A 22,565-nucleotide genomic window follows, 5' to 3' on the forward strand; every position below is an offset into this window, starting at 1 on the left:
TTAAACAGGTATTATTTTGCATCAATTTCACACTTCCTTACATTTTATATGCTGTTAACTCCTTAATGGAAAAGAAAACTAAGAAACCAGCAAGTTTAATCTTTCAGTGTGAAGGCTTTGTTTTGTTTTGTTTTGTTTTGTTTTAATCTACTGGAGGCTGTAAGTGAAACCAAACTGGTGATCAACAGTCCAGAGCCCCCAGGAAGCAGTGTGTGAAAGCACTTTTTTTAAACGTAGTTGACTATGTTGGGGGAAACTTGGCCCTTCTTAAAAATGTGAATTTTTCTTCCGTGCCCTAAGTATGGTTACCTTCTCATCATAACTGATAACCCAAGATAAAGGGAGATCGCAAAGATATTATGCCAATTGCTACACCACAGCACAGCATTTGTGAAAATTAGTCGAGTGAACTTTCTGTAATGAGGCACTGACTTGAACAAAGAAGTTTGCCTCATATCTTCCCCAAAAGAAATAAACTTTTATTTCTTAGAACTTGTATTTAATGTGTACCTTAGAGTTTTTAACCTGCTAAATCTTAATAGAACTCTTTTCTACTTACATTTTTTAATATCTACTAACTGGACTTTCATTACAAGACTGTAATCATACCATCATATTTCCACACAGTATCTTAAGGACCAGTATCTTCTAGACTAAGCAACAGGAAGAATAAGAAATTTCCTGTTTACAAATTTTTTTTAGCAATAACCAGTTTCCAATATGCAAGTAACAGTATCAAATGAGGCAAACTAGTTTTTCTTAATAAAATTCAAAATTCATAACATTTAAATAAAGTAAATACTTTGAAAATTAACCAGGTATTTCATACCTCTGAAAGGAATTTGTTCTGGCCCTGCTTTGCCTTAAATCGTTTAATCTTTTGCTGAATTCTCTTATCTTTTTCCAGATCTTCTACAGATGCCCATTGACAATGAAGATAAGAGCTAAAAAAAATAAAATAATATACTTGAAACATGTGAAAAATAATGAATCCTTTATTATATGTCTTTTATAGCTCCCCCAAAGTCAACTAAACAGCTAATTAACAAAATAACCTGTTTACTCATACAGGCTGCTGAGCAACATTCAACATAATTACTAACTTTTGAGACTAAGAGAAGAAAATCAGTAACAGTGCCTAAAATGTGCCTTCTGTCCTAGCCCCCAGCTCTCTTATCCACTTCCCATAAAATAAATAAATAAATAAATAAATAACCCAACAACAAGGTGTTTTATAAGTAAATGGATTACACTTCAATACAAAACAGTTAAAACTAGAGGGTGGCCTTAATTATGAATGTATATTTTGAGCCTTTTACCATTAATTGAGAAATAAAAGGTTTTCATCAAGTTAAAAAAACTCAAATTCCAAATGTGACATAGCAAAGGCAAACCTAGCACTTAGTCCTATCCAGAGCAATCAGGGAGAAGGGCCCACCGCCCGCCCTCTGATCACCCATGCCCCTAACTGCTCCTAGCCAGTTCTTGCCTCCCAGCCCAGCCCAGCCCAGCCCTTCCAGCTCTGCAATGATGCCCCTTGTTCCCTGTGCATTCTCAGTCTCTAATGTTTACCCTGTCCTTGCAATGGGCACACCCCCCCCTTCAGACTCATCAGCCTGCTCTGAGCACGTTGTGTTTTCTCTAACCTCAACTTCAATACTCTCCATCCTCCTTTTCCTTCCCCAGCACTCACAGGTATATAGTTAATGCTTTATGGTAACTTTGACATTATTTTATTTGGTATTTCAATATTCTTTAGTACCATCATTCTCTCCCTACCCCTTATGGCCTCAAGTGTCACTTATTTCTCTTACTAGTGAGGGCATTAAAAAGAAATGAGGGGCTTGAAAATAAATATATATATATATTTTCTTTCAAAATCAAGGTACTTACTCTTAGAAACTGTGCAGCCATTATGAAATCTTTCAAAAATGATTAATGATATGGGAACACTTACGATATTAAGGATCATATCATTTATATTTACGTAATGTTTAATAGGCATTTTCAAAGGGAGGGCTGATTTAGTACTACAAGTGACTGAGGGAGACACTGACTTTAAATATATATGCCTATACAGATATGAATTGACATAAACCCTGTACATGCATATTCATAGAGAAAACACACTAGATGAAAATGCATCAAAATGTTAGTAATGATCATTTTGTGGTGGTAAGATTGCAAGTATTTTATTTTCTACTTTCAACCCCGATCTTCCAAATTCTCAATATATAGTACTCTGTACTGCTATAACCAGAAATGTAAGCATAACCTATCCTAGTCTCCTAGCTCCTGGGGAGGAAGGGGCTGCGTACAGTCAGTGCTCTTATCCTGACGGCCTCTGAAGCACCCCCGGCATGACCGGGAGGTAGGCACAGGCCACCACCGGCGTGACCGGGACGTGGGCACAGGCCACCACCGGCGTGACCGGGAGGTGGGCACAGGCCACCACCGGCGTGACCGGGACGTGGGCACAGGCCACCACCGGCGTGACTGGGAGGTGGACACAAGTGCTTCTCTCTCTCACAAACTGGGCTGAAGTTTTCGGTCAGTAACTCTGCTTCACTATAAGGAGAAAAACCCCACCCCAGGCTTTTCACCAAGATCAGAAACAAGTGAAGGGTGTGCTCTCTCCCCACTATTATTCAATATCATATTCAAGGCATTATCCAATGCCATTAGATGAGAGAAAGCAGGAGGAGCAATACAATAAGAAGTAGAACTATCTCTATTTGTAGATGATATAATTGCATAACTGGAAAACCCTAGAGAATTAATTAGAAAATTAATTCAAAATATAAAATAATTCCAGTAATGTAGCAGGATATAAAGTTAAGTCAACAGTCTCCATCCACACAAATAATAACAAGTGAGAAGATGTCATGTTACAGAAAAGCCTCTTTTATAATATCAACAAAGATAAAATACTAGTAAGTTTAATGAGAAACGTGTGAAACAATATAAGGACATGTTTAAAACTCTCCTGTAACAGACACAAAATTAGAGTTGAACCAACTGTAAAGATATCCTTGTTTTTAGACAGCCTAAACATTATAAATATGCAAATCAACACAATGTAAATAAAAATATAAACAAGCATTTTTATGGAGCAAGGCAACTTAATGCTGAACTAAATATTAAAATAAACATGCAAGAATATCAAAGAAAACATTAAAAATGGAAATGATCTTAGGGGAATCTAGATATTAAAATACACTGTAAAACCTCTATAAGGAAAACAGTGTGCACAGGCTCACGACGAAAGGATTAGACTAAACCACAGATACAGAGTCAAATAAATATGTATCTTTAGCTGCACCTCAAATAGCTGGGACAGAGATAAACACCAAGTGGATGAGGCACCTACACACAGACAATGAATCCATGCGAGCTCTAGAGTCTGGAGGAAAACACGGCGATTCCTCTCTAACCTGGATGCAGAGAAAGGCTTCCTAACTGTGACTCAGAAGCTAGTCCCAATAAAAGAAAAGATTAATAGGTATAACTGTATAAATATAGATATTTAAATTTACAATGCAATAAAGTTAAAAGACAATCAAAACTGGGGGTGAGGGAAGGTAGCTGCAATATACAACACAGATAAGGAACTAATATCCCATATAAAGGATACTTAAAAATTGAGGAGAGCACAACAGAAAAATGAGCAAAAGGCATGAACAAACAACTGACAAAATAAGATATACAATGCCATTAAACTTATGAAAATATGTTCGACTTCATTCAGAATAAAAATAAATGCTACTTGGAACTACACTGAAATACAATTTCTCACAAAAAGTAGAAAGTAGACTGCACTCTGTTGGAAAGACTGAGGGAAAGCGGGTGCTCTCTGCCATTGCGGACTGGATGCAAACTGACACAGGCCTATGGAAGGAAATGTGGCAATGACAGAGCTGCATGTACCTTCCGCCTTTGATCTTGCAACCCCACTTCTAGGAATTCACCCTGAAGCTATGCCTCCACCAATTCGAAAATATACAGGTGTGGGAATATTTCCTGCAGCATTATCTGTCACTGTAAACTATCAGAAGCCACTTACAGAGGAGACTGGCTGAGTAAGTTATGAGATAGCCGTGCAATGGAGTCCTATGTCGCTGTAACAAAGAATGAAGGCCTTATGAACTGTCAAGTCATTTCCAGAATGCAGTCTTGTGAAAAAAGCAAAGTGCAAATGCATACTACTAATATGCTATTCTTCTGTGTGCAAAAAGGGGAAATAAGTATTATATGTGTAATCTGTATATATGCACATACATACATACATACACATACTATGCATGTTCATGGCAAAATTTTGGAAAGGATAAATCTGGGAATAAGAAGGAAAGCAGGAAGGGGTGGAGAGGGGGGTAACACTTCTTTGGTGTGTAATTCTGATTTCTGAACCAGTGAATATTTCATGAACTTGAATTACATGTATCAGTAAGAATGGGGGCAGGGAGCTAAAAAGGAATACAAATACAACCAGAAACTAATGAACCAAACTATGTAGCAAATAAATAACCACACGGAAAGGGGGCAGGAGGAGGAGAAGAACTAGCCCAAGGAAATCTGAACAAGGGATTTAGCCTCTGCACCCTCAGGCTAACCTGAAAAAACTGTAAACAAATGCCAAATGAACTTGTTAGCAGGCTTCTTCTTCACAGAAATGTGGTCTAGTCTTTCTGAAACCACTTCCTGTATATTCTAGGACTGACAAATAAGCAAACATATTATAGAAAATAAGAGTCAGGTTTCTTGTGGTCAAAGAAGGGAGTTATTAATATTAGAAGGGGAAAGGATAGAATAAACCCTGTGGGGTTGAAATCAATTCGGCAGTTATCAATATAAAGGCACTGTTTTTTACTGTTGTTAGGTTGGTAGGTAGAGGTGTGTGTTTATGTAATTAACATGTATGTGTGTGTGACGTGTGTATATATGACACAGAGACATACACACGTCCATGCACGTAAGTGCACACACCGACATAAGCACCCCCCTTTTAGCCCTGTCCACTGAGAGGGCCGAGCATGACTCCCCAGCAGCCATGAGCACATCTAAGAAAACTGCCGGAGGAGTCTGGAGCATCGCCCTGTGTCAGAAAAGGAAGGAAGAGCTCAGAGAAGACGGGACAAGGCAAAAGGAGAGAGGGGCCGGATTGAAGGGGCTCCCAATGGTCAAATCTGGGATACTGCGAGCAAAGTAAACGATAATAAAGAATTATGACCCACGGAGTCAAGTAAAACGCCACAAGTCTGCACGGCTATAAATAAGCAAGTGGGTAAAAAGGGTAAAGCTCTTCCTTATAGTTGAAACCCAACTAATAAATTTAGGAGTGATGAAATCACTAAATCACCACTTGGCAGCCATTATCACATTTATTTCAAAGTATCTTTCTACAAGGCACTTTTTAATTACACAATGAAAAACAAATTCTTTGTACCATTTTTGCATTATTCCTGTAAAACTGAAATTATGTCCAAAAAAAAAAAAAAAAGGTTAACAGAAACTGTTCATTTTATGGACTTTTTAATTTCCTTTAGATCCCAATACTGTCAGCTAGGAAAGCTGTTGTTTTAGAACCTTTGCGTCCTCTCATCTGACTGACGAAGGACGGTTGGCCCCCCGGCCTGGCAGCACCGTGAGCTCCTCCGGGGCTGTGCCAGCCAGGTGAGATGTTTCTATGACCAGCACCCCCGGTCCCACTGCCCCACCCTGAGTTAGTGGGTGCCTACCTGCCGGTGCCTTTTATGGAATCATTACTTAAGCACCTTTGCTCTAACTTTAATTTGGTAAGTGTACCAAGAACTCACTCTCTCTGGCTTACTTTGTTATCTCCTCCTTACCTACCCTTACCACAGTCTTTATACGACTACATAAAATCATGTCATACCCATAATTTCCAACTGTGCAAACTCATCGTGCTCTGAGTAGCAAATGATGACGACATTGAATGTTTACTGAACATTTTTTATTGCCAGACTCCGTATTTCCTTGTACTCTCACTGTACAGTGGTAAGAGGCTTCCTTATCTTCTTACTTGGTAAGAGGTTTTGCTCACAGAACTTTGGAAGTGCCCCGGTTCATTAACACAATGCCAAGTGCAGCACTGCAGAAGGATAAAAAGCGCGAGGCTGATACTTTATTAACGAGGTCGGGTAAGTTTTCTTAGGCTGTGCAGACAGTAACTCCAAAAGCCTGTCTTTAAACCCTGGAATTTATTAATATGGTATTTGAGTTCCTTCTCCTAGAACGTTTAAAGAAAATTAATGTTTATGTTATCAGTGAGTGTTCTGGTCCTTGCCCTGTGACTGTTGCGTAGGTTAGAAAACGTCCTTAGTCTTCTTCAGCAAGATGACTACTGACCCTTAAAACGATGCTGTCTTGCCAAAATGTGTGTTCAGTCCTAGTAAACTGCCTACATCTACAATGCAGAACAACACACAGTGTTTTCAATTCAGTTTTTTAAACGTTATGCAATTCAACTTCACCGAACAAAAATTAGAAACAAAAACAGGTAAACACAGCTCACTGCATTTCGACATGTGAGTGACGTCACGGTTCTCTAGGGCTTTGGCCTGACGGTGGACTTCTCGCCTCAAGGGCCCAGCATCCCACACACAGAGAGGGAGGAAGGGGAGCCCCACAGAGTGAAACTCCTCCTCAGAGGATAGGCGAGTAGTATTGCTACTCACTTTCTCTTACTGTAGGAGTTTTTACCCCTCTAAAAAGAACTTCATGGTTATGCATGAAAGTTAGTCCATCTTTACACCCATTACACCTTTTCCAGAAAATTAAATTCATGAAATATCAAAAGGTATTAGGCAATGGTCTTCAAAGTTCTAAATAAATCACACCACAGTTTCCAAATTCCAATTATTATTTTATTTTCCCAATATTTTTAAAGCATTTTTTAGTACTTCAAAAAATATATTCCCCAATTCAAAAAAAAAAAAATCACAATCTACTTACAAGTTTTTGTATTTCACATAGAATTCCTCAACTTCTACCTCCTCTCCAGATTCCTTCTGCAACAAAAGAAAATTTCAGGCACATACTTAAAACCATCTACTGGAATATTCCAAAAGGAAAGGGTTACTCCCATCCGCACATGAAATGGGAATGACAGAGGCAGCACAGGCCGTCCTGGTAGCAACGAGCACGTTGTGAGCTGGTGGGCGGCCGGGGGTTGTAGCCCGACACACTTAGGCCCTTGCACGTTGCTCGACGTGCTAAGGCTTCTAAGACATGAATCATTTTAACTCCTCCCTAACCACATGCAGCTTCATTCACAACAACCTGACCCCAAATCTGGCTTCCTGCCAAACCCACAGTGTTAAGTAGACGCCAAGTGTACCATTTTCTCAGGCAGCAGCCAATTAGCAACTGCTCTCCTGAATGCCATATGTATTATTCTTGGCTGCCTCATGGCAACTTTACATTGTGGGTTTTGTAATGTTTTAAAATATTTAAAAGACATTTATTCCTCCATATAGTTAATAACTCTAAACAAGAAACCGTATAAAACTAAACCTTGTGCGTATGCTGTAATTTCAGTGCATCAGTATTCACAGTTTTAGTTTTACTCACTGGTACAATTAAAATCTCTCAGACAAGATGTCTCACATGCATCGCGGCCAAATAAAATTAACACTCCAAATACTACACTGAGGTAAGGTTAGCATTGTGATGCACGCCAGCCAAATCAAGACTTCCCTGGTCACTTTATCAGTACCATCTCCCCTGATCCTACCGACCACAGTGGATGCAGAAGATACCACTCGTATGACATGTTCAGCATGCCTTTCAAGACATTTTTTCCTTTTGGTTTTAGGCTATTGAACAAGTCATAATGTGTAATTTTCTTCTGGAACATTTGATCAGATAAATCGGGGATACAGATATAAACACTACTTACAGATGTTTAGGAATTGGTTGTACACTCTTACAAGAGCACCCAAACCTGCCTTGAGGGTCACACTGAGCTAAGCTGTCTCAGAAATACTACAAAAAAAAAGTGAAGGCAAGTAGGAACACGAGAGAGGCTACAGTCTCCCTCGATTCCTAATCTTCAAACTACTGCCAAGATTGTGAACTTAAACTTTTCTTCAAAACCCTCGCATGTACCAGTTAAACCTAAATTTGAAACAGTTCTTCCACCTGCCTAAAGGGTCACCAAGAAGACAGTATTCATGAGGGTGGTCCAAACCCATTAATATCGGGTTCTGCCATAATGGATCTAAAAACGGTCACAACCATAAAACAGCTCCTTAAACCAAAGTACTCAGAACACCGTCGATGTTTCAGACTTTTAGTTGTCCAAAATGAAATGTTTGCCGCATGTCTTCAAAAGCCAGCAACATAAACCTGGAGTTAATTTAGAGATAAATGTAGCCAATTCTAGTGACAATGCATCTAGGACCCATGTTACTTTTTTCTAGCAGTGATTTCAAGGTTATGTTATCTTTGCACAGAACTGGAGATTCTAGTAGAAAGGCAAAGATAAGATAGCAGATAACCAGAGAAAATCAAAAACAAAGGTGAGCCTATACCTTCTGATGCTTCTCATAGCATACCATCAAACTGAAACCTAGAATGGAATTCAAATGTCTGATCTACTGCCCTAGCTGGCTTGGCTTAGTGGTTGGAGCATTGGCCAATGGACTGAAGGGTCATAAGTTTGATTCCAGTCAAGGGCCTGGACCTCGGTTGTAGGCTCAATCCTGTGCCTGTGTGCAGGAGGCAACCAATCGATGTGTCTCTCACTTCAATGTTTCCCCTTTCCCCAATCTTTCCTGCAGTGCCGTCCTTTCCATCTCACTCTAAGCGGTTTCACCACCCCATCACTGCGAAGTGGGCACCAAAGCACACAGGATCAGCTTGTGGACAATAGAGATGGTTTTCATTCTGTCTCTATTCTGTTCCCAGAAATCTCTGACTCTTACAACCATCAGCTGTCCCTGACTCTGGTTAATACCCATTTTCTCATCATGATCAGCTTTTCCTCTGGGAACCTGCTGTGGAGATGCCGAACAAGAGGTCTAGAGCTGTCTCAGAGGAAGCGATTAGGTTCTGAGGCCCCATTCAGAGGCACCTGGAGCTGGTGTGGCATTATCCCAGGGCCCATTACTTTCGGATGTCCCAAATTATAAGCCTGTGCTCTAACTGACCACACACTGAATCACCTCCTTGCCCCTAGAACTATAAATAGAACTGTTTTGTAACATTTATTTCACATAAATATTATCATGCTGATTGCTTCTACATTACTAATAGCAAAACAATTAACCGAAGTGAAAATTCATAAGCCCTCAGGAGCATTGTTTTAATAATTCTAAATGGTGGTCAGTTTGACCAGCCTCTGGTGATAGTTGAAAACAGCTCCAATCCCTACCACCCCCAATGCCTTAATTTTCAGAAGTCATTTCATAGCAGGCATATATAATAAAAAACTGAGTCAAGACACTATTTCTGCACACACACAAATTTCACTCAACTTTATTCCTTGGATGGCTACCATTAAATTTGACAGGCCTCTAAAGTAATTTTATGTGTTCAACAGAATAATTTGAGAAATGTGTATATGTTTTTCATTAGACTCCAAAACGAATCTATTGAAATTCCTATTATTCATATGATAATTAAGTTCCAAACATATTAAGCCATTCTTGCCTCACTGTTCACATGAACTTTGATCAGGCAACGAAGCGACTCCTCCATCACCTGGAATCTACACCAACCATCCGGCAAATGATGACCCCCGTAGAGCCTGAAAGAATGAATGGCCTTTTCCTAAGCATTTTCTTAGTAAACTAGGCAGTCACTCTGCAGAAACAAAGCTTCACTTGAGCATAAAAAAGAACAAAATTCTCTGAATGCAAAAAGAATGAGAATGCACCTCAAAGTATCAATACGGCAAAGGCACGAACCTTTCCTACCTCTGGGCCAACCCACCACATACTCTATGAGAGATGCCATATCGTAGGCTCACTTAAGGAGAAAAGGACTTAGGAACAAATGGGATGAAGACTTCGGCCTTCCTTATTACTCTATTTTTTTGTTCCTGAGTTTAGCTAGTGAGGATTAAAACAAACCCCTTGGGATTTAAAATAAGCTCTTCAAAAGATACATGGTGTAGAGAAAGAGAAAGAAAGTTAAGGAATACAGTCAGAGTTAACTTTTAAAACAATTCAGGCCTTCTGATACAAAGAGGATTTGAGTTTTCCTCAAAGCAGAAAGGGCTACATAATGACTAAAAGTGGAAAACAAAAGAATTAACCTTTATGCCATCCAAAAGTCCATTCTTAAATCTACCTCAAAATTCAAGTACACGGATCAACTCTATCCCTTGCACTGGGTCTCACCCATATTCATTTGGGTTTAGAAAAACATAAGTGCCTCTTCAGCTGCCCTTACTTAAAAGGAGATGCTGTTACATAGGGGACCTCTGTGATCTCCATCGTAACAGATCATTCTTTAGGCCACAGTGGTGACATCAACTAACTCTGAAAACCATCAACTGCATCCCCACTATGTGTCAGCACCGTGCAGGGTCAGCTCTGAGAGCCCATAGCCAGTTTCTATAGTGCTGCCAGGGGGAGATAAAGGCACCTACCTTCTTAGAGTTACTTCTTCAATTATTCATGGTAATAGGAAACAGACCAGCAGGCACAGCTAGCATCCACGGGAAAATCTCAAATTTCCTTTTGTTTCTATGTGCCATACTTCCCTCCAATGTAGTAAAACTGATAACTAACATAGCTATTTCGAGAACATTAGCAGTTTAAAAAGTTAGTACCTGCTAATGTGGACAACCTTCCGATGGTTTTTTTTGTTGTCCTTTATGAAATACTGGTAATCTACAAGCACTTCGATGAGCTCCACAACTCCTCTTACTTCAATCATACCTCAAGGCCTATCTCCCCCTCCAGAGAAATGTTTCCATTAATATTCTCCATGGAGATCCTAAAACGCTCTAACTCAACAAACACTCCACCCTCATATAGATTATAGTAATTTTAAATTCCTTGATAAGATAAACCTGGTCATCTGTAAATGGTAATACCTATTTCTAAAATGTGGGTACCTATCTGTTTAAGGTAAAAATTAAAAAATAATTTTAAAAAAAGCCCTCATGTGGGCAAAATAGAAGGAAAAAAGCAATGTCCTACATAATGCATAGTCTAAGTAGCTCTGGATAATAGAGCTAATTATCATTTCAACCCCCAAACCTGCTGAGTATGCCTGCTGAAGCACTTTTAAATGAATGAAAATTAATATATCCCGTCCAAACCACAAGCTATTTACTCAAACAAGTCACTTCAATTCAGTGAAGGGGATTATTCTTTAAAGCATGTCAAGTATTTAAATTTTACCATATATCCACAATGCACAAATTAACAGTTCTAGTGTCATTAGTAGGACCAAAAAAAACACAACCTTTCTAATGAGTTAAACAGTACTCATTTCTGCTTGAACAGGTGGGAAATTTGGTTGAGATTTAATTCATCAGAGAGGAAATCCTCATGTTCAGAGTCGCCAGACAGCCACTCCATACAGCCCTCCATACCCTCTACACTCAATTCCAATTTGAATAATAGAAAAAGCAAACAGTATTGCCATGAGGTAGAGAAGTTTACTTCTGGTGCCATACCATTTTTAGTCTACCGGGGGTGGGGAAACTTTCTTCTGCCAAGGGTCATTTGGATATTTATAACATCATTCGTGGGCCATACAGAATCATCAACTTAAAAATGAGCCTGCTATCTTTGGTCACACATTTAATTAACTCACCCTTAATGCCTTGGCAGGGCCAGACGGAGTGATTTCTCAGGCCTCATATGGCCAGCAGGCCAGATGTTCCCCACCCCTGATCTAGATAGTATTGAATAGTAAAGGTTTCCTATTTGATAAGCCTGGGATCTCACTTTAAGTCCCATAATCCTCCCTTTACCTAGCTCTCTAGATGTGAAGTTACACTTCACTTCGTATATATTTTACTTCAAAAACACACTCAACAACTTACTTTACATTTCAAAACAATGAGGTTGTTTCTAACCCACCTTGAAAGCAAATAAAAAGAAAGACCTGTGTATTTGACAATGACTCAAGCTGAAAGACTGACACCTGTATCTAAAGAAAACCACTTTCTAGAGGCACCAAAAATTGTATGCTGGAATATGTAAACGCACCTGGGTGCCTATGCCATTCTTCAAACTACAGAAAGCATTTTCTCAAACTGGGCAAGAAGTGAGATAGTTGGGATGAAATCAGGAATCTCACTTGATCTTAGCCAAAAGGCCGAGAAGCGATGAAATCAGGAATCTCAATAGTAAAAGAAAACAGTGTTACTGAAATTCTTTGTCACCACGTACGTGTCCCTCAGTGACAAAGTCATCAGACTAATGACAGGTACTTAGAGCTCACCTTTGCAGATCAGCATGAATTTTTTAATAATTTTAAAGAATAAGTGAAATGTTCAAAAATTACACTGAAAATAGCTCTGTATTTCACCTTTGCACTGAGAAAAAGATATTAATATTTTAATTGTATGAGAAAACACCTATTGCCTAAAATGATAAACTTCCATGGGGGATGGGGAGCTAGGGAAGGGCAAGGAACCTTCTTCTTAAGGGAAATGAGAGATCAATTCATATTTACTATTTTTATGAATAATATTTATGAAAAAGGCAGCCTTTAACCCTGAAAGTCCCATACATTTGTTTGAGACTTTTGAGTTTCTTGCCTACTCTAAACGGTGTAATAAAGCACTGGTTGGTTGATATATCTTAATTTGGGGCTGAATATCCCCAAGATTTATATTGGGCCATACATCAGACACATTAGCATTGTCACCAGAAGTTTTATTTCCCAATAGTAAAATCTCTAAAGAAAATTATAAAGCAAAAAATAATGTAAGAGTCCCACATACACCATCGTTTCTGATCACTGCAGACGGTGCTCACCTGCTTTTTCACGGAACGACTACTCATGATTTTTTCTACCAATGGACCTTCTGCATCAACAGACTCCTAAGAAAGAAAGGAGAATGAATCCATCCAGATGGAAAACATTTCATGATAAGCTGTAAAAGCAAGAAGCCATTCCCTTTTAGCATCCACCTCTATGCCCTTTAAATTCCTACCCTTTAAAACACTGGATACAAAGTCGCAGTAGGGAAAAATATGATTGAAAAGAACAAAAATCTCACTCTGCACAAAGGCAAAAGGAAGACCCGTGTGTATTGCTTTGTGATTATATAGTTTAGTTACGTGGTCTAGCACGGATCCCTGAAGCCAGAGAGCATTCAGAAACTCCAGCTGCCAGAAGAAAACCATCTCTGCACGGGAGCCGTCAAAAACACAACTTTCTTCACCTAAACCCACGGGGTAAATATACTCAGCATTCTGTGACTATTGTAGGCGGCTTTTATCCATGAAGGTCACGTGAAACGTTACGTAACAATCTAACATAGCACAGATTACCAAATAAAATACAAAACTCCATTTAACATGTTTTACAATGGGTTGCCGGTGGTTAACTAAAGAACAATAACGGTAAGAAAAGGGCATTATTATATAATCTATATATTTTTTAAAAGATCTTTACCATAATCAATCCTAAGTTACTACCCATATTTTATACCAACTATTTTATAAGTCATTTACATTGCACAGAGAATAGAGTATGCCCTGCTGGGTACTACAAGGCAGTAATTTCATAAAGGCGCTCCTACGGTGCCTAACAGCAGGAGACAAGCTTGAGTGGTTTATTAAAGTCCCAGAAGCTACAGCATTGAATTTTCAGAAGTAAATTCAGCTTCCATGCATCCTAGTTCCGACTCTTCCTCAACACAGGCCATTCGTTCTCCAAAACTGTGTCAAATCACACATCACAGGCTTGTATAAAAATACATTTGGCGAACAAGGCGTTTTAAAAGATGCTGCTAAACGGCTCGTGTCCCATAGCACGGTAACCAACATTAGATGAATGCTCTCCAGCTTCAACTCCATTGCTTTGCTAAACTTTTCAGGTTCCGGCTACAACATTCCCAGTCCATCGCGCCAACTGCAGCGAGACCCACACCAATCTGGACGCTAACCTGCTGCTCTGACTGCGAGGTGTTTGAGGGGGAGTCTCTCCCAGCAGCATCTGCATCATCTGCCTCCTCATCAGAAATCTTGAACTCCAAGTCTTCAGTGTAGCGCTTCCTCTTCACCTGCCTGCTGGACCGTCTCTTCTAAAACACAAACCCAACAAAGGGAGTTTAAAATCCATCATTGATGCGCGTTACAGCTTCTCGGGATGGTGAGGTGGGTATTTTAAAAAATTAATCTTAAAGAAAAAATAGCTTTAACCCTGTAAATCACCTAAGAGACCATAGTGGCAATGATTATCATGGAAATAGAGGGTGGGGGTTAGGGGATCTGAAGTCAGCCACCTGGGTCAGCTATGGCTCTGCCACTCCCCCAGCTACCTGACCTTCAACTAGGAAATGGAGATACCAACAAATCTTATTCCCCATTCAGCCAGTGTACCACTCAAAAGTGAAGGCAATTTTGAGGCTGGTGATGGATCTATACGGGTTCATTATATTTTTCTCTCAACTTTTGTACATTTACAATTTTACCCATAATAAAAAGTTCATAAAAGTGAAGGCACTGGAAGATAATCTACATTATTTTCCTATTGTAAGATTATAGATAAACACTAGTATACTCTTATCCAAGGAACCAATAATATTTAAGAGGACCTTTAAATAGAAGGCTTGCATCTTAATCTTGGTCCCAAAAGAAACAGTATGAAACCTTTGAAGAGATAAAGGACTGAACATCAGAATCTATAATAAATGACTATGAAAAGTAATTTTATTTAAAAAAATATTTTTACCACACTAATTAAAATGTAAGAGATTGGTAATAGCTAGTATTAGTAGGATTGTTAGCAAAATGGGTCCTCTCTCACCACAGTGGTCAAAATATCTTTGCAGGACAGTGTGGTCATATCTGTGCACATTTAAAACATGCCGACCCTCTGGCCCAGCAAATGCACTTCTAGTAAGCTACATAACATAACATATCTTAAGAATATCTGCAAGAGAAATTGTGAAATAAAAAGAAAATCAAGTCTCATAATCAGTAGCATATAATTCTATTTAAGATAACAAAAAACCATGTGTGTGTATTTGTATGTGTGGATCTTCAATACCAGGGTGGGCAAAAGTAGGTTTAAATTATCAGCCATCATTCCCTAAATATATAAATCTTAAGCAAGGACACAAATTAACAAGAAGATAAATACTATAATAAATAAATAATACAAGAATAAGCTGTTTTTGTATGCTCACAAAACTATAAACCTACTTCTGCCCACTCCTATAGGTAAACTCCTCAAAGACACTGTATGTCTTGTTTACTTTATGACTCAATAAATATTTGCTAAAAAATGAATGTATAATATGCATGTTTGCAATAACAAAAAATGTGAAAAGACACATAGCAAATTGTTAATTACTATTAATTCTGGGGAGGGAAGTACATGGCAGAAGGAAAATGGTTTTGCACATTTTGTTCAGAATAATTGTTTAACCTTTCTGATAAAATAATTACTTTTGTCAGTTAATTAAAAATGGGGAGAAAATAACCCTTTCATCAATGTATTGGGATAAAATAAAAGACAACGCTAAAATGACATTTTAAACCTCTGATAAATGCAAGATTACAATGAGTTTGCAAAGCACATAGAAGAAATAAATATATTAAGAGAGGTCACTCAAACATTTTTCTAAAAATTATGAAATAAAACCTTTTAAAGAGCCTTGTGGATTTTAAAGTTGGACAGATAGGCCGAGGCAAATTACCCACTATGTGGGCCCAAAGGGGTCAGACACAGTGCCTTATGGCTCATGTCAGGACCAACAAACCCAGCCTCTTGCTCAAAGAGGGCTGATTTTAATTAAGATCCTGCTCTCTCTGCTCTCAAAAGGGAGAGCAGCTCAAAATACAAACTCAGTGTACTATGACCATCAAATGGGCTGTTTGGGACTGTGAACTCTTAGCCTCCCACAGTCACGGCTACAAAGATATAAAGCACCTTTCTGACACAGGTATTTGGAGTAAATCTTATTAACAGACTTCCCAGTGGCTTAGACCAGAGGGAGTTCCTCCTCTGACCTTCCCTCGTCGGCCCTGCCCAGAACAACCAATTCCAGGTCAAAGTGGAGCAGAAACCAGCAGGGGTTCTGCCATCTGCCAATCTTACTCACATCTGGGGAAGTTGGGGGGGGGGGGGGGGGGCGCAATTTGACCTGGTAGGCTCTGTAGCTAAGTGCCCATGTTTAAATGAGTCCAGACTCTCACTTGGTGGAGTTAGGCGAGTTATGCTGTGGATCTTAGTTTCCTGGTCTGTAGAATGGGTTAATGATAGTCACTACCTCATGAGTAGACTATGAAGATCACATAAGGGAACTCACTTCAAGCATTTAGAACAGTGCATGGCACATAGTAATGCCAAATTCAATTAGTAGAATTAAAGTCATCATTAATTACCCCACCTTTCCAAAGAAAAATCAGAGTTCAATAAGGCTACTACAAGGCCTAGCCCTAGATGCTTTGAATAGCTTCCTTTCTCTCTTCCCATTACCATCCCTCACTTCCCAAGAAGACTGTCAGTTTAAGATATAAAAGGATATTATCAGGAATAATATTTTAATTTTGTGATATTTAGCATAATGTCTATATTCCATTTAATATATCAATTTAACTAAATTGAAATGGATTAATCTATATTTTCACCTTTATGTCATTACAATAGGAGTAATGTATTACTAATGATGTATCTATGATGTTTTTTTTATCAGGTTTCCATGGTTGGGGCCACACTGTCAGAGTATTCTTCCAGCATAAGTAACTATACACCCATAAATAAGTCTGTGGTTTACACTAAATACCACTCTGATAGTAAATAAATGTGCCAATACAATAACTCAGGGCAATTTTTTCTTTTTAAATAGACATTTATATATCGGTCAGTGTAACTTTTATAATGAAAGTGTCTCTTCACATCAAGCTTATGTTATTAATCTATGAAATAATGATGGGCTTAGTAGTGGATACAAGGTCACTTAATAACAGCAAAAAACAAACAAAATACAATTAGAACCCAATCTTTTGAAATTTTTAAGTGTTTTATGGCTTCTCCACTTTCTAAATAATAATTGATCTTAAGTTCATTTATTTGGGGCATAAAAGTTCCTTTTACAATTTCCCAATATAAAATAAATTTATTTATTATATAATGTGCGTTAGTATGGTCTGTTAACATTACTATTTGAAATATTTTTATGAGTCAAAATGAAATGTATGAATTACGTATAAACCATAATGCAAGGCTTCTGAATTGGCCCTAAAATCATAGGTCAACTTGTCAAACTTGGATTGCTTTAGAAAAGCCATTTGTAGTTAAAACAGGTGTACTGAAGAGAAAATTTAAATGTGCTTCCATGATCTCACTGTTGCAGTAACTTTGGGATACAATTTTGAGTTCATTAAAATTATATGGCATTGCTAAAGTTTAAATAAACCTATCACAAAACTCAAGAACTTCAGTCCTTTATGCATGTGCTACAGGAAGAAACACAATACACAGCAGTCAGCATCACTTCCTGTGTCAAAGACACCAAGAAAGGCCTGCCTTCTGCACCTGAGTTACGTGTGGCTGCTTGTATTGGCTACTGAACCCACGACAGTTAGGCTTTAGCCAATTAGAAAGGATGCATTGATGTTCACTTGAATTGATTATCATTTTTCTATAACTAAAATGCAGAAGAAAAAATACCTCAAAACTAGTATTTCATAAAGTCCATTTGAAACTGTATTAAAACAAACAGACTTCTAAAAAACGGCAGCAGTGTTTGTGAAAAAACAGAATTTCTTGATTCGTGTAAATAAATCCTCTTAAATTGCCCAAATACTACTGTAATAAAGGGCTTAGTTTAAGCAAACACAATTCAGGGGGAAAAAACACCACTGAGCATAAAAATGAAATGCAAAATCATTAAAATACTTTAGTTTAAAACTCCCTAAGCAATTAAAAAAGATATCTACTTACCTTCCCAATAACTTGTCACTGCCATGTAAAATCAAAGTGAATTACAAAATTAACCCAACTGCCAGAGGTATCGCTATGTTAGTTATAAAACTAAACCAAAACAAAACACACTCATTCACACACACTCTCTTCTCTCCCTTTCAGGCCTTAGATTAGGCCATTCTGTGCAGTTACAGATATTATCAGGGAGTTCTAAAAAGAAAGAAAGCTATCTGAAATTCTTTAGAACAGAGCTGTATACTGCAAATATTTTGTTTCTAACCTTTAAGTGAATTGGAAGAGATGTGGGCAGAAAGTACTTAGTTCACTGAACGATTAGAAAAAAATCAAGCAAGCTTCTAGGGGCTGGCTTCCTCGTCTAGCGGGACTCCTTGGTAACAGCTCCATGATAACTCAGATGTCAGTCACAGAGGTTACATTCCCAGCCATCCCAGTGGACCACACGGGCACGCTTCCAGGGAACATAACAAGGAAATAATGTTTAACGATCATGTGTAAGGGTCCCTCACCTTACAGTCCAATCAGTGACAGTGACGGCTGTGTGCTTTACACACAGGAACCTGAATTCCTAATGTCTATTTCAGGACCAGTTTTTCAGCTGATTCCTATGAAATTCTTTAAACGTCAGGAGAATCTAACACTGAAACACGGTGCAGCATTGCCATCCAAAAAGTCACTAACATGTTCACGGAAACTGGAGTATTACAGGAATATATCTCAACTCTCACCATGGGATATCAGAAACCTTAAGACAAGCTACAGATTATATCTTGGCTGTTGTTTTTTTTTTTTTTTTAGGCAAAGTAAGAGAACTGACAAGCAACCAGACTTCAGGAAAATCAGAAATGTGAATGAAGCTTTACATGAACCAACATATCCATTATGTTAACACCAATATTCACATAAACATCAAGATGCATTGACAGAAATAAGTGAAGATTCTCTGTTTTATTTATCCCAGAGTCAAAGATGGCAAGAGCAGAAAGTCAGGAGTTTAATTTCACACTGGCCCCCAGCTCGCCTCACTACGGATATAATGTTCCAGACAACAATAAAGCCATCTTTAAAGCAGCTCTATAACAAAGACAGGGGAGGTCTAGTGTACTTGACAGGCGGCTAGAGTTTCCCATGCTAAGTCACCCAGGCCCGGGACCAGAATAATGGCATTACCTGAACACCTGGGTCCTCCTCTTCTTCAGGAGATGGTGGGGGCGTTTTGTCTAAGTCTGAATTTTCAGAACCTTCTGTTTTTCCCTTGTTGACCTTTTTCTTCAAAGCACTTGCTTCTGAATCAGGTTTCTTATTACTAGAATTCAAAGTGGATCACTTAGTGTTCACTTTTTAATGATGTTTTCCACATGCCCCATGCCCAATATTTCCCACATTCATATCCCTAAAGTATCAATGACAATTGGTGAATCAGTGCATGTTGGCCATTTAGTTCAATGGTACTCTCAATTAAGTTCTTTATGGCAAACCCCCACATTGATGACCTTTAATAAATATCTAACCTAATTAAAAAGAAATGGCATGCAAGAACCCCTAAAAACCACAGAGTACATTTGTTCATCTAGACCAGCGGTTCTCAACCTGTGGGTCGCGACCCTTTTGGGGGTCGAACGACCCTTTCACAGGGGTCGCCTAAGATCATCGGAAAACACATATATAATTACATATTGTTCTGTGATTAATCACTATGCTTTAATTATGTTCAATTTGTAACAATGAAATTGGAGGTCACCACAATATGAGGAATTGTATTAAAGGGGCACGGCATTAGAAAGGTTGAGAACCGCTGATAGACAATGCAAAAATCCCTGCCATTGCACCACGCCATAATGAAAACTCAGATATGAGGTAGCTTTGCTGTGGAGTATTGAAGATACAGAATATGTTTTTTAAAATTGTCAAGGAAAAATAAAATGATCATTTCTGTGTCTCTTGCAGATAGTAATAAACACTCCTATTTAAGTTCTTTTTGACAAGTACTATTAGGTGTCCTCTTTTATATCATCCAACTCCAGTTTTATCCAATTTACAACTCTTTAAAATAAAACAAAATATATAGCAATTTCCTTTTCTACATAATTTTAATTAATGCTGTGCTCTTAATTAAAAATAAGCTTTATTTTGGTGCTAGGAATCTTGTGAGGTAGTCACAATAGCCTTTTTCAAAAAAAAGCTAGGTCTCTGAAATACAAAAATATAGCAAAACGACCCCAATAATTAAAGTGCATGTTCCATAGTATGTTTCTATAAAATATTAATGTGATTTGAATATCACATAACTCAAAAGTCATGAATAAACTCTAACAAAATATTTTTAATTTACATTTACCACCACCTTTAGGAACTTTTTGACTTTCTTTTAAAACATACACCTAGTGTTACCTTACATTCCAATTTCCAAACCGCCCCCAAGATTTTCTAATATCAATTATTAATTGTTATCCAACATTTAAAATAATCCAACCTCAGTAATGATTATATTTTATTCTTTCTAGAAAACCTAAAATTCTGATAAAATTACTGAGAATATTTTTAAACTTTTAAAAAGTTTATTTACTGAAGTTTGTAAATTCCCAAGTAAGCATGCAGACAGAATGCATTAAACAGCATTTTTCAGTCTCACCTACTACAAAAGGAAAAGAGGCCAAAACATCAGTACACTGTTATTTAGGTAAAGCATGTGTCACATAAAATATTTTAAAAGTACTTGTTAATGTAATAAAGTACCCATCATACAAAATGTACTTTTGTAATGAATAAAATCTTTGATAAATTTAAACTAGTTATTTTTAAGTACTCAGAGCTTTTGTTTTGTTTTGTTTTAATATTTTAGCATAGTAAACAGCCACATAAGGAAATAACTTACAAGTCAAGATTATAGTAAATGGCAGTTAAGTTTAGAGTGCTTTTTATTAAAAAAGAAGAAGAAAAAAAAAAAAGGCAGTGTCCTAAAAACTTGAAGTCCCCAAAAGATCCACAGAAAGAATAATATTTTTTAAATTAAAAAAAAAAATCCATACAACAGTTCCTCATCCAACTGTCCTAGTGTTTACGCTACACATGGACAGAAGTCTCCCCCACTATGAGGCTCCATTTCCAGCATTTATTTCCGCTCTAACTGCCACAAATTATACAATACTACAGCTGAACGCTGGGCCCCTTCCCTTTCATCTGCACGCCAAGAGCAATCAGATTACCCTGGTAACCAGCGGTCACATGACCAGCACCTGCTCTTTTGGCTGGATGCCACTGACTAAAGCCATCTGCTTCCCTCAATCAGCTTTCAAACATTCTCAACACCTGCGCTGCAGTGTTTTGTGGTTTCTTTTATCAAATCAGTGCAAAACTGCTTCCAAAACTTTACATATTTCTCAAATTTGTTTAAATCAGAGGTAGACCTGTCACAGAGCTGAACCACTGGCAGGTCAAGTAAGTTGGCAGCGAGTGCTTTCCACGGCGACCTCTCTACACCAGAGCAAAGTACACAGTTTGATTTAGCGGGGTTACTGCACCCTGTGGGAACTATCCTATAGGAGTAAAAGGCTTACCGTCCTGAAGCCCACTAGAGCCCAGGTTTGATGAAATATCAATTTGCTGCAGGAGAGACGGGCTAATGATTTTCCATCTGCCTTTCCCAAGAATGAGCTATGTGAAACCTCCAAGACTGCTGAAAGTCGGGCAGGACCTCTCCAAACGCTTAGACAAAAAGCCTGTAGACAAGGCAAACACTCATCCCAGATCTGATTACTGAAAGATTTCTAAACTCATTAGACCTTGCACTATTAATGTGGCTCAGAGACAGCTAAGCATTTGCCCACTGTCTCCTCATGACACCAATATACAAATCAAAAACAGGCTACAAAGTCAAAAAAGCTACAGAATCTTCAGTGTCTACCCAAGGACATTACAATCAAGGACAAGATGAAGTTAAATTAAATGGACTTTGCTACTATTTTGCAATAAACTAATTTGGATTTTCAACTAAGTGTTATATAACAACTATTTTGCCCCCCTCTCCCCCCCAAAAAGGTGAAGTCAGAATTTTTCTCTTAACAAATGTGGTTAATGCAGAGTGGTGGTAAGGCACAGGCCTTCATTCACATTCCACCTCTGTCATTTGTAACCTGTCTGTCTGGGACCCTCCCTTAATTTTCCTCACCCTCGGTTTCCTCATCTATAAAATGAGGTTAGAACTTACATCTTCCTCCAAGATTCATTATCAAGTTTAAATGAGATAATGGATGAAAACCTTGGCAGTGTCTGGCACACATGGCCACACTCACACATCTGGAACACTAGCAGCTGGGAACGTATTCTGGGAAGTCTGGGAACACTGGCCTGGCTCTGGCTCAGACCCACTTGGGCCGACTCCACTGCAGAGACTTATGGACAGGACCCCACTTCACTGTGATCACTTCACCCAAGCAACATGAAGAGAAGGAAGT

At 38.3% G+C, this 22,565-nt stretch overlaps 1 protein-coding gene across 5 annotated transcripts in view; it reads right to left on the reverse strand.

Moving 5' to 3' along the window:
* CHD7 (chromodomain helicase DNA binding protein 7) overlaps positions 1 to 22,565 on the reverse strand; it is a 183,428-nt gene that overhangs the window by 46,599 nt on the left and 114,264 nt on the right. For all 5 annotated transcript variants that reach the window (XM_059673112.1, XM_059673114.1, XM_059673110.1 and 2 more), the window contains exons 4-8: positions 19,282 to 19,417; positions 14,105 to 14,242; positions 12,969 to 13,034; positions 6,976 to 7,031; positions 830 to 944 (exon numbers count right to left, since the gene is read on the reverse strand). In XM_059673112.1, coding sequence (XP_059529095.1) covers positions 830 to 944; positions 6,976 to 7,031; positions 12,969 to 13,034; positions 14,105 to 14,242; positions 19,282 to 19,417 — 511 coding nt within the window. The remainder of the gene's footprint in view (positions 1 to 829; positions 945 to 6,975; positions 7,032 to 12,968; positions 13,035 to 14,104; positions 14,243 to 19,281; positions 19,418 to 22,565) is intronic.

This window comes from Myotis daubentonii, chromosome 17 (genome assembly GCF_963259705.1).
Source record: "Myotis daubentonii chromosome 17, mMyoDau2.1, whole genome shotgun sequence".
NCBI classification, from domain to species: Eukaryota; Metazoa; Chordata; class Mammalia; order Chiroptera; family Vespertilionidae; genus Myotis; species Myotis daubentonii.